At 42.6% G+C, this 13362-nt stretch overlaps 1 protein-coding gene across 3 annotated transcripts in view; it reads right to left on the minus strand.

The window, feature by feature from the left end:
- MED27 (mediator complex subunit 27) overlaps positions 1–13362 on the minus strand; it is an 81778-nt gene that overhangs the window by 8786 nt on the left and 59630 nt on the right. Inside the window, exons 5-7 of one of the 3 annotated variants that reach the window (XR_014887278.1) lie at positions 9300–9407; positions 4057–4635; positions 2827–2868 (exon numbers count right to left, since the gene is read on the minus strand). Coding sequence is in view for 2 of the 3 variants with exons in the window: in XM_003211284.5 (XP_003211332.1) it covers positions 2827–2868; positions 9300–9407 (150 nt within the window). In the remaining variant the exon portion in view is untranslated. The remainder of the gene's footprint in view (positions 1–2826; positions 2869–4056; positions 4636–9299; positions 9408–13362) is intronic. The other 2 variants (XM_003211284.5, XM_019621467.3) reach the window with 2 other exon arrangements.

Genomic DNA, 13362 nt, shown 5'->3' on the forward strand with positions numbered 1-13362 from the left:
GTCTTTGAGGAGGTCTGAGATCAGAACAGTTGCCACTCCTGCCGAGTTTAAATGTCAGACTAATATGGAAGGCTGAAAATCTTTTCAGTGCTCCTTGAGCTTCTGCCCTTTCATCCTCCCATTTCCCAGCTCCATTCTCTGAACCCAACCCTCCTGGTGGATTCAATAGCCGCAAAGCTTATTCACCCCAGGACCAGACTGCAGAAGGCTCTGGGGGACTCACAATATGACCGGATGCTTTAACAGTAATGGGCCCTCTGGGAGCTGTCCCCCATCAAATTATACACACCCGGGTATCCTGCCTATTAAGGAGAGAGAGAAAAGGCATGCTGACACAGCCAGCACTTGCAAACAAAAGTCAGGACAAATTTAGCATCACTTGACAGGGTTGGATTGAAGATCAGAGGTCTCCGGTCCTTAACCTGGAAAGTCATCCCGCAGCCCTGTGAGATTTTGACAGGCTTGCAGCTACCACAGACAGGTATCCTGTGAGCTCCAGATGCTGCTGTATTATCTCTGAAAGCAAAGTTTGAGAACACGGTGTGGCTTTTAAAGAGAAACGTCCCTGCCCTTCAGTGATGGGTGACTTCAGAGCATTCAAGGCAGCAGGGCTGGAGGGGTGCCTGGGCTCCTCGGTTACTCATCCGTACTTTTCCTTCTCAGACAGCACTCCTGTGTCGTGGTACTGCTGACTGCCACGAGGAAAACATTCCAGCAAGATTCAGAAATACGCTCTGACCTTATTACCGATGATCCTTCAGTCACATTAAAACATTTCTTGTGAAGACCTTGCAGTACTGCAATGCTAACGGAATGTAATAGTTTCCCTCAAATTCTTTTAACTACTTCCTCTGTTTTGCCACAGCTGAGCAGCTATTCCAGGATGTGTGAGTGCATACAAGCACGGTTTCAGAGAATAAAGACAAAACCAAACACGGCAGCACCAAGAGAAAACTTACTGTGCTGAACTACAGCATTTTCTGACATCTGTTTGAAAACCTGACTTCAGCCTCAGCTTTAGTTTATTTAACTACCAGCTCAACTGTGCAGAATCTATTGATTAGAAAGCACCATCACCTTGCATTCTGACAGACTTCTCACGCAGGAGTCCCAGAGCTCTGTACGACCAATCCAGCAATAGCTCCTGTGAAGTCAGCAAGTATTCCCCCAGCTGAAGGGACGCTGAGAACTGATCCAAAGACAGCTTGCCCAAGGTAAGGCAATGACAGAGCTGGGAATGATGTATGCAAGGACAGAGCTGTTCCACCGGTTCAAGGCAACCCTTACTCCTGTAAGACTTCCCTTTTTTTGGTACATATTTTTGCACTTGGTGTTATTTGTTGAGAGAGAACTGGAGAACAGGAACGTCATAGTCAGGTCACATCACGTTGTTTTAGAGGATTAAGGAAGAGATCAGCCACTTATTTCATGTACACACAGACTTGCCCACAGACAGACAATGATACATCTTCTCTCTTTGTACATTTCTGAATTATCATCCAAGGCATTTTAGTGAAATCATTACTAACTAGAAAATAAAGATTCTTATGTATCCAAAATGCTGTCACACAGGCAGCTGTCAGAAAGGTATTTCACAGTTTCCCACTGAGCTCTCTCCCTTCTATCTGAAGGCTCTCACCTGAACCTGAAATTTGCTTTATGGACTTACTCACCAACTCCTTAACTTGGACTCCTAAGCAAACTGTCAACTTACTGTACACTTATCTATCATGTAGAGAAAGTTATATAATCAAAACTCAAGATTTAGCATCATTTATCACAAACTTTTGCAGTATAACTTAAGTCTTCCAAGTAACTCTAAAGAAAAAAAAAAAAGCCAGGAAGACAACCTTATGCCCAAATGAGACTACAATCTAAAACACACATGGGGAAACTGAGATGATGCGCTTAATTACAGAAACTTAAATTTATTCCATTGCAAAAATTACTTAAAAGTACACTGATAAACTATTTACTAAGATTTATGCTGTTTTACTTCCCGCTGGATTACCCTACTTGACACAAAATATTTTTGAGGAGCAAGAAAAAAATAAAGAAAGTATATTTAATCCACTAATCTCTGGAGTAAAGAACTGACTACAGCAACATTTTGCTTTAATGCTAGGCAGAGAGGGAGAGCAACCAAAGGGAGGAGAACCTCCCCAAAAGCTGTCCTTTGATCTCCAGCAGGCTAATACCACAGGTCAAACATCTTTGCTTCTGACAGCATCTGAAGCCTTGGAAGAAAGATGCACAAATAGAGTCAATATGCCATACTCTGACCTCTGCTTTTATGCCCTTTAGAGTCCCTGCCTCGTATTTGTTACAGAAACTACAGAAACAGATGAAAGGCAGCAGTGTGCTAGCTGGAGACTCAGGCTCCTTGAACTGTAGCTTGAAGATAAGGAAGAAGAATTTAACCCCAGAACAACCTGAACTTGCAGCATTTTTACAACAGGCCTTCAAAGATGAATGTTCTCCTCCCTGCATGGAAGATAGCAGAATACCAAGATATTGAGTTTCCAGAGGAGGGAGGCAACCAAGAAGAATGAATCCAACATAATAAAATCCAAAATAACTTCCCCCCTTCCCTCCAAAAATTTAAACCAAAACAGAGAGTACTTCAAAATTCCTCATGAAATTTTAAGTCCACGGCAGTAAAACCTCCAACTTCCCGTTCCAAACCGCTGACTGAAATTGTGATGGGAAATAAATGGGAAGAGATTTATAACAGATGACAAGGGAATAGATTATGAATTTTTATTTAAAACCAACCCTACCTGTATGTCACGTCTGTTACGTAAAGAGAAACGATGTGGGACTTACCTTCTGAAACACCTGATAGTTGGATTTGGACCATATGTCAAGCTGCAATAGGAAAAACAAAGTTATAGATTACTACATGTAATTACCATGAAAAAGAATGGAAGCAGCTGTTCAACTCAAAGCACTGGCAAAGTGAGCTACGGAGCTTCACTTCCCAGCTCACTTCTTGACCCATCAATTGCATCTGCTGCAATTTAAGAAAGGAAAATAATGACATCAGAGTTAATTTGTTTTGCAATGAAAAAGGAACACAGTTCATTACAGTTTCAATAAGAAAAAATACATACGAGATCTGTTGAATTAATGTGTTCCCTTTAAAAATGCTCATCTGTCTGAGGCTGCGGCTGATCTGCACAAATATTCATCAGCTTTGGTCTGTTTCTAAAATGAAGGCATTCTTGCTAAGTTGATGCTCGTCTTGTGTCTGAATAAGTGATTCAGTTACAAATGACACAAAGAACGTTTAGCTGAATTAAGCCAAAGCACTGCTCTTCTGGGACTAAATAAAGCATCCCTTAGGAAACTGCATTTACATCCGCAGACAAAATCACACTGGCTGTAGATAGCTGCACACATCCATGACATAAGTGTGTGCTCAGCCGGATAGGAAATGAATGTTAGTAACCCCAGAAAGCAGAAGGTAATGCTGCCCTTGTTGAACAACCAAATGGCTCGCACGTCGGACAGTTCAAAGTGATGTGCCAGTGCTCTTTAGCCCAGCCCTGTGGAATAGCTTGTACACTGTCACAGAAAAGCAGCAGGGAAGAAGAAGAAAAAAAAAAAAAAAGAAGAATTTCCTTCAACCCCTGACTTGCAAATCACTTTTGTCTTACAGATCCCACTATACTCAACCACTAGTATAAGAAAAGCCATCAGCTTCACTCATTAGTGCCAGGTTTCTTCCAAAGTGCACAAAATCCCCTGGCATGTCCTCACTTGCAAATTCACCTTTAATCATGGAGAAATAAACACATACAGTGACTCTGGCTTTCTTGGAGAAATGCGTTTAAATGCACACATAAAACCTGTATTGCAATATTTAGTTGTTTCATTAATTGTATAATACACCTTTTATTAAAGTACGGCAAATGATGCTAAAAATGCAAATAAGAGATCTCAAGCTAAATGTACAATTCTGAGAATAAATAGAGTGTGGTGCTAAACACGCTCTGCCAGGTTTACACCTTCAGAGAAATGGATTTAAAAGAAGCAACTCTGTGCTGGGTTCACCTCGTTTATTATGAAGTACAGCCAGTTATCTCCATCTGACTTGCAGCAGTGCCCACAGGCTGCAGCTGGAACGACAAACCTTCTGAAAGGCACACAGGTTAGAGCCTGACATGGAAGAAGTCCCAGCATGTGCATAAAACACACAGGAGGGGGAAGGCCACTGAACCCCAGTAATTAATGCACATAGGTAGAATGGCTGAGAATGCTACCAGTCCCCATCCCTTTAAGACTAAAGCTGTTACGTGGTTGCCTTCAGAGCAGTGGCACAGAAGTGACTCCTGAGTCTCCAAACCTCAGCCTGACGGGTGATGCTGTTAAAGATTTTAGGCATCGCTTCTGAATGGATGTGTCATGGCTTAGTAGTGCTGACCTTGCCGTGAGACAGAAGGCAGCTGATGCCTCGATGCCTTTTCCAGGTCAGCTGAAGGCAGAAGTACCCTAAGGCATGTTACCTTCAAAACTTTACATTTCTGGCTCTTAAGGCAGGTTCAAGAACCTGAACACCGACACCGCTCCTACGAGCAGCAGCCCAGCTGGGACTTGGAGCCATGCATGATTCTCTGCACAATGTACCTGCGCCTGTAGGGAAGGAAGCATCACATTTCCATATTAGAAAAGTCTACACTTAAAAATAAAATATTAATACAGATTTTTTAAGCTGTTTTTGTGTAAGTTTGGGCTTGCTTCAAAAGCAGACAGAGTTGCTATAATTGGAACACATGCATGGTTTTGCTCGTCTCCAGTGATCACACCCAGTGTGTGATCCTCTCTAGGTAGATTCGAGATATAAAAAAAAAATTAAAGAAAAAACTCCACTTCAGATGCTGCATTAAGCATTAAGATGAGTCCAACAGGTTCTGAAATGTTCATTAGTGGACAAGGAGATTGGAAAGCTGAAAAAGTAATGAAAGTCCCCTAGGTATGATGTTAGCCAAGCTGAAAAAGAAAAAAAAAGAAAAAAAAAAGCTACCAGCCCCTCCCCAAAGCACATGCAGAAATCCTACATGACTGACCACCTTTCCCCCAACCAGAGGATGAAGGCAGAGGCGGATTAAAGAATGCATCGTTACAGGTCTATTATTCTTCAACTTTTCACTTTCAATCAAGACACACATTTGTAACTAAAAAACTGCTGAAAGCACAATTCCAGGGCATCCTCTGCATGTGAATTAAACTGGGGCTTTTTTTCCCAGCGCCCCGTTCTCCCCACCCACCCCAGCATAAGTAAGGAGAGGCCATTTTCTGAAGGTCATCTGAACGATTTCAAAGGCGATAACAAATCAGAATGTTCCCTGCATCTAATATCAAACAGGTCCGGTGCCAACACTTATTAGAGAAATCGGATTCAACCCCCCCTTCACCCAAACACACACACATCCAGCTTTGAAGTGGAAAGAATACGGGGATCAGAAATTACCCGAGAGACAGCTCGGGCTGTCTTTGAAGCTTTCCTTTGATACTACTATTTCTTTTCCTCTCTTACGCTAGGAGGCTAAAAGCTGCCTTTTCTTATTGATATGGGGTAATTAATGAAGCCACAGCATTAACATAACCCCAGTTCCTTAACATGATAATTCAACAGAGACACTTATGTTTCTTTAGTTAAGTCGAACGCATGCAGAAATCAGAGCTTGGCTAGGCAGGGATGTTAAGTACCCAGTCCAAACACACCCTGCCATGGTGCTTCGTGGTATCCGAATCCAAGGAGAAGCAGGGTGTTACCCACCATGCCAGCAGAGTCCCGATGCATCTCTATTTTTATTGGCAGACTAGGTTAACTAATGGTTCAGCTGACGATCAGCCTGCCCTGCAAGAGCAAGCTGCACAGCTTCATTTATTCAGGAATCAGGACAACATTAGTAATTAATTACTATCCGTGGTTAAATTCCAGTGCACAATGAGTATGTCAAAGTTTGAAATCGAAGGTGGCACGGTGCCATAGCTGAAGGTACAGGGCTAATTAAAACACATCAGTATGGGGTGGACGTAATGGGCTGGTACAGTAAGCAGGAGAGAGGCAGAGCAGTCAGCACACAGAGCCGGCTGCATGACAGCGCTGCCACAGCTCACCTATTGTTTTTGCAAAGTGTCACCAAAAATGTCTAAGTTATGCAGCTGGCAACCTGGCAAAGACACATTCTGCAGGGTTTGTGAATAATTCACGAGAGAAGTACATGAAGCACTTAAGAAACACACTGATGCTTTGTCTATATAAGCAAAGCTTGAAAATAAAACGCCGAAGTGCAGTATCCTATTTTACTCATGGAAAGCTTAACACTACTTTTCATTTTTTCACCTTCATTTTGAAAGTATTTAAGTCCTTAAGAGAGAGCAACCAATTTAAGTAGACTTCAGTACAGCAGAAACCACGGGAAGCTTTCACACAAGCTCCTGTCAACGCAGACAGTGCGACGTCTAAGAGCACAGCAACCCACAGCAACCTGCATACTGCAACGTCAGCTCTCCTGTGTACCTGCTGGCTGTGCCTCAGCACGCTGCCACGCACAGCTCCACAGCTCTGAGAGCCACCCATGTTGGTTTTATTTCCAGATCTGCCTGCCTAATGCACCAGAGGACATCAGTACCTCTCCTGTTTGCTCTCTCCCTTTTCTTCCCAGAAATGCAAAATTTGCTAAACCAGTTGTGCTTTCCTCTCCTGTGCCTCACAAAGCGTGTTCCACTTTCTGCCTGTGCCATCCTTCAGTTCCCAATGATGGCCATTTCTTCTTTTGTTGGACATTGCCGAATACATTGCATTGCCCCAAACCTCGCCGTTTAGAGAAATCTCCTCAGAGAATCTCACTTTTGTTACTTAAAGGACCTTTTGATACGTGGGCTTAGGAGGTTACTCAGAAGACCACCGCTCAGCTATTTGCACGTAGAGAAGTGCAAGGATGCTGTGACTTATTCCAGCGCCCCTTCTTCAGCATGACTTACAGAAAACAGAGGAGCTTCAGAATTGCCATACTGTATGATGCCTTTTTAGTTAATCCCATCCTTGCTGTTTACAAATATTAAATGCTCCCTACAAATCCGTAAGCAAACCCCAAAATCAGCAATTACTGTGCAAACTGCTCATGGGAAAAACAATCACTCCCTACAGCAACTCCAAAGCTTCTCTGCACTTTTATTATCTAACAAAGAGGACACTCACTGATCTCCCTCATACCCTTCTGAGACAATGAGTGCTACTGCTTCCCTCCCAGCACCAGGCTGGAAACTGAGAAAGCTAGAACAGTGGAGCACTTTCCCTACAGCAGCTGTTGTGACAGAGAAGGAATTGGAGTGGACTATGTTTGCAATTGACTGTAATCACTCATTCCCAGCAGGCACAATAAAGTAAAGCGAATCATTGCAAGAGCACTATCTTATTCTTATACTCCAATTACCAGTGTAGTTAATTAGTGGAAAAAAAGGGAGCCCACTGTTTGTCAATATGTGCTCCAGTTGGCAAAACTAGCAAGCTACGCATATATTCAATCTTCCAAGCCAAATTTACTCATGATTTAAGAGGCTGCAACTCCAGTTCTACCAAAGTCAGACGAGATGTTCCTATTTATACCTAAACTGCAGACCTTCTGCTTTGCTCCAGCCTTGAGATGGCCCAATGGAATAGCAACTGCCACGGTACAGACACGGGTTCATTCAGCCTCGTGGGAGCAGTCGCATCGCCCGCTTAGAATGCTGAAATGTAAGTTGGTAGAGAACAGCCTCCCCAGCAGACTGCTTGAAGCAAGAAGGCAAAGCAGGTGTTAGCAGTGCTGCTCAGGAGGAGGTAACTGCTCCCTATGGACACAGACAAAGGTTAGTGCCCCGTGCCCAAAGCCAGCCGTGGTGAGAACTGCTCTCACATGGCAACAGTGGAGGAACACAGCTCTCCTGAGAGCTAACCTGGAGCGAGACAGAAGCTCCACACCAGATGCTGAGTTTTGCAAAGGAACTTTTACTCATCTTTTCAGCATATACAGCATAATTATATTTCAAGGGAGCCTCAAAGGAAACTGGATTCATTGGCGAAAATGAGCACACCCACATGAAATGTGACATGGGAAACGAACAAGTGGTGTCAGCGATTTTTAGGCAGTTCTTTCACTTTCCACCAGAAGTTGGGGTGAAGAGGGGCTGATGCTTTAGTCTGCGTTTGTATGTTGATATGCTGGGAGTGGGGTGCAACTGCTTCTGCTGCAAAGTGGTGTTTAAACCCATAGATCTGAGCAATGCAAATAAAAATTCAGTCAGCTTTTATTTTACTCTTCCCTAGGCCAATCCCCCACCCTTCAAGTGAGAATCTCTCATCTGGGAAACACAGCTACGATACACTTCTTGGCAGATCTGCTCCTGGCCTTTTCTGGGGAACAGAGATTCAGACTGGAGCTGCTGAACCCTGGGTCAGTACACAACGTGCTGCTGTGTGCTGAAACCCAGTTATCACTTCTGAAAGGAAAAAAGTCTCACCTCATTATAACATGGCCTATGGGTGCCAAGTACTCATCTTGATATAATGAACTTTGTATTTTAATAGGCTTCATAATCAGAAGAAAAAGCTCCAGAGAGAACATGTGCAACATGGAGGCATTTAGTACTGTTTCTGGCACAGGAGTGTCCTGCTATCTCAGTAACAGAGACCACTCCACTCTGAGCCAAGGAGGAGCAACCTGAGCCAAGGGTGTCAGCTCCCGTCCTGAACTCGGGCTGCAGGCGGCCATCTGGAGTCAGGAGAAATGGAAGGGTTCAAGCAGGGTGAATGGCTGATGAAACAAAACCCTCATGGAAGCAGGGAACACTCACCTTTAGTAGCTGCTGTTCAAGATGAGCTAATACTGACAAGGAAATTACTGAGGACTACCTAGCAGTGATTCTCATGGCTGAGCTTATCAAGCTGAACACAAAGCTAGCCCAAGATTTCCCAAAAGCTCTCAGAAAAGAGAAAACTGAACCTTGGGCTATTGATGTGCTCGAACACTGAAAAAATGTTTTCTCAGTAGACACTATTAATGAGGCAACTGGGGGTCTAAGGTGATAAATTAGAAATTCAAGCAAGAGCATCAGAGCTTAGAAAGAAGTCAGACATTCGGGTATGAAAAATCCAAGGAAAGCATGATAAATTTAAACCCTGTAAAACATCCACAAATTCTTCTGACAGTTTTGTGATTCCAGCATACTTGTGATGGGATTCCTTTTCTCTGACATTTAAATATCAGCTAAAAATAAAATTGATGGTTGCTGGATACACGATAACCTACCTTGCCATCGTCGGTATAGACGTTTTCATTGTATCCTTTTACGATCGTCCGGTCAATGAAGAGGCTCCGCATCACCACGATCACTTTTAACACTTTTCCTAAGGTAACCTATCAAGAACAAGAAAAGGACAAACAAGGTGAAGGAGAGCTAATGGTGTCTGAATTCACAAGACCATCATGTTAACAGCTTAAGCTGATGCAATCTCAGTTTTCAATATTTTATAGACAGAACAAAATGGAAGATCTGAAAACACTGTGCACATTATGAGGAAGAGACAGACCATAAAGTGCAGAGCAAACATTCATTTGCAACCAAAAATGTATGAATTCACAGAATTCCCTTGTGCAGACACGGCACAACCAAGCAACTCTCTCCATTTCATAAACAACACAACTCAATAACTTGTCAAAAAACAATGAGCAAATTATGATTAGTTTCAATGTATTCTACGTTCTCCAATGGGAGTCCATTTAAGCAAAAATAATTTGAAAGAAGAATCAGACTCCTCTAATGTTAGCTTTTAAAAGCATGCCATAGGTTCAATGTAAAACACTTTAGGTTCAATAAGAATGTAAAAATATTTACAAGAAAACAAAGTGGGAGAATAGCAATTCCGACAGTAAAAATCTTATGTTTTGAAACGTTTTATTTTCTTTTGTAATAACAGCAAAGGGCAAGGAATAAAAGTAGCATCTTGGTCTGTCACAATATAACAGCAGAAATAAACCTAAATTACAGTATTGACAAGAAAAACCAATAATGAAGATGTTTTAATCTAAAAATCAATTTAACATTCAAAGATGAACTTATACTTCAATCCTGTTAAAACGTCTAATAAGAATTTTGTCCTGTTTTGTTGTACACATATCGTGGAGTTTTCACTCATGCACAAAAGCACAAAATTGCTCTTTATTCTCTTAGTCAGCACCAGTTACTCATGTTGAAACAAGGTGGGAGGCAGCAGTCGTTAGCAGAATTAAAAAGGAAAAATATACAACAAATCAATAAAGACGCACGGTGACTGATTTCTTTGGGAGTGGATTTATCTGCTGATGTTAGCAGGAAGATGATGATTGTTCTCGCATGTGTTCATCTGAACTGGATGAAGTGCTGGAACACAGACAGCAGAAAACAGGCGACGTCAACGCTGATGGAGGACAGAGGGCTGGGATGGAAACGGGGGTAGGAATGGAGTGACAGCACAGAGCTTTTTTAGAACAGTCACCCAAAGTGCTGTAAATACCAGTTTCCCATTTTAAAGAACTATACAGCAGGACAGTTACAGATCCTCAAAGGATGACAACTCTTTGGTGTGGGATGTGGAAAAAGCAACTCCGGGCCAGAAGAGTTAGAGCAAGAGGAAAGAATGAGTTGACAGCAACAGACAGATCAAGGGGAAGAGAAGGGAAAAAGAAGTCAATGACAGCCCTCAAGATGACAGGCTGCCGGGCGTGATTTCTCAGAAACATAAAGCAATCCATAAGAAATTTTTGAAGAAAAAATATGTTGCAGACGTAGGGTAGCCTGCAAGAAGGCCTGAGCTACGCCCACAGCACAAATAGCTCTTCCTGATTCCCACTTTCCTCCACCACGCTGGGACTTCATGAGCATGTATGGAACTACTCAGCATTCTCAAGCAACCCAATAAGGGTCTCAGTTGCTGTGAATTTAGGCCTAGAGGTGGTATTTACTTGGATCCTCTGTAACAGGACCTAGCTGGTCTGCAAGTAAAGGAAAGAAGAAAGTAGCAGAGGAATTTCAGCACTGTAACAACTAAGTTAAAAATACAGTCCCAGATGTGGCTGCTCTATGATGCTGATCATCTGCTGGAATCAGAAGAACTACTTTGTCATGATGGCAGAATTAATTAGAAACGATGAGAAATTGGAGACACTCTGAAAAAAGCTGTCGGCACATTCAGAGTTAATTGGCTTTTTATTTACTCTTTTCTACCTCAGTAAGAGCGGTGGTTTTCTAGGATGCAACCCTACTGAGAGAACTGCCTCCACCCCACACTGTGCAACGACACACAGCAAATTTCAGAGGAGAAAAAGAAGAAATTTTAAACAAAACAGAAATCTTCTTAATGAAGAGCAAAAAGGCAGTCCTACAAACTCCCAGACACGGCTCTATATGTAATATTTTCTATTTTCATTCCCTTCACACACTTCAGTGGATGCTCACTTCTTTCCCCTGCATTCTGCGTTCATATCTCACATTGCTGCCAGGCAGGAAAAAAAAAAAAAACTTGGATGAAGTTGCTCTGAAGCCTGTGTGGGATGTTCCTGAAAATCCTCAGAGTTAGTAGTCGCACGTAACAAACTGAAAAGTCCCATGTTTGGCACTGCAGCTTGCATACACATCCTGCTGCCCCCAAACCTCCCCACCAGGCTGACCTGCACAAATCCTCTCCAAATGCTTCTGCATCAGCTCACTGCCCTTTTACAGGTCATCAGTTTTCACAGCCTTCCAGTGATTCACTTTTCACTTTCAGAAGCTGTCGCTGTTACCCAGATTGCAGCTATTATCCATCATGCAAAACTGAAAGGCCAAATTTTGCAGGCTGGAACAGGACAGCAGCTCACATCATCCACTTGTTGAATGCCAAACAAGCAGTGTCACTGCCTTCCCTCATCTCCCATATCTGGGAGAGCTGTGTACAGCCACCCTTAATGCACTTTTCAGAGTGAGCTCCCTGGGTGAGGTGCTGTGTTGGAATCTCCACTCACACAGCAGTATTAGCAGTGAATTAGCAGTCTGGCATCGAAACAGAATGCTCCCCTATTTTGTGCTGCTGTTGTGTTGGCATAGAACTCCTCCTATAGCTTTTAGAGAGGTTGGAAGAGAAATCAGGACCTTCAGACAATTACTGCAGGGTTGTATCAAAAGGAATGACAGGAATAGTACACGAGTTAAGTCTCAAGAAATGTAGAAGCATAGCTCTGAGGACTTACAGTTCATCATTTTTAACAGTGCTGAAACACTGAGGTGGGCAGCACAAAGAGTGAACCATCACCAGGCTGGAGGATGCAGTTACACGTGGGAGCCAAAAGGATGCCCCACATTTCCTTAAAGGATAAGGCACATTCTCTGCCATACACAGTAATGAGGGACCTTGTATTTTTCCCTCTAATGATCAAGACTCATAACCATTTTCAGAATGTGATGTTTTTGTTCACACAAACCACATTTTAAAGATCACGTTTTCCAGCCAACAGTTTTCCTTTGATGTCTGCTGAATGCAAGTAACTGAAGCCCATGTATGGAGTATAACTTACATAACTTACACACATAACTTACACCTTTGGTCGCAGATCACCTGGAGGAAGGGAACAAAAACCCAATGGCTCTGATAAAAAAAAAAACAAAACAATCAGAGAGTTCTGCTCTGAACTCTGGGAGCACAGGGTGCTATGCTGGAGCTCAAGGCTCTCCCTGCTTTAATGGGCACAATGCATCCCTGCAATGCCACAGATAGCAGCTGCACGAAGCTCCTCTATTACACAAAGGATACCTTTCCATTGCAAGAAAAAGGCAACAATTTCCCTTCTAAGCCACCTTCTCCCATTAAATTGCAACCTCTTCTGTCGATACCCTGTTAAGACAGCACTTGGCTTTTTAATATTTTGCCTGTAGGATATATGCCAACTTGTCCTTGATGTGGAAGATTTTAATTCAAATCAATACGTGTACAAGGTCACTTTAAAATTCAATTAATATGAATGAAAAAATATGCCCCACAGTTCTGCGAGCTGAAAATGGAACAGCTGCGAGTTAAATACTTCTGCAGCCTCTGTTTTGGTCTGTGGAAAAACAATGGGCTTCTCACTCACTTTCAACTCAAGTGCACTGAATTCAGGCAGTGAAGTTATCTGTAATGCCCCTGTTTCCAAATCGGCAGGCACCAGACGAAGGTAGGACAGGCAGCTGATTGAAATCTGCAATATTATGCAGCTTTTCTGACAAAAATATAGAAAATAAAAATCTCGAAATATCCCAGTTTTAAAAATATTTTGTCTATCGCTAAGATAACTCTCAAGGAGCAGATGACAGATGCTGTAT

This window comes from Meleagris gallopavo, chromosome 19, assembly GCF_905368555.1.
Source record: "Meleagris gallopavo chromosome 19, MGAL_WU_HG_1.1, whole genome shotgun sequence".
In the NCBI taxonomy this organism is placed as follows: domain Eukaryota; kingdom Metazoa; phylum Chordata; class Aves; order Galliformes; family Phasianidae; genus Meleagris; species Meleagris gallopavo.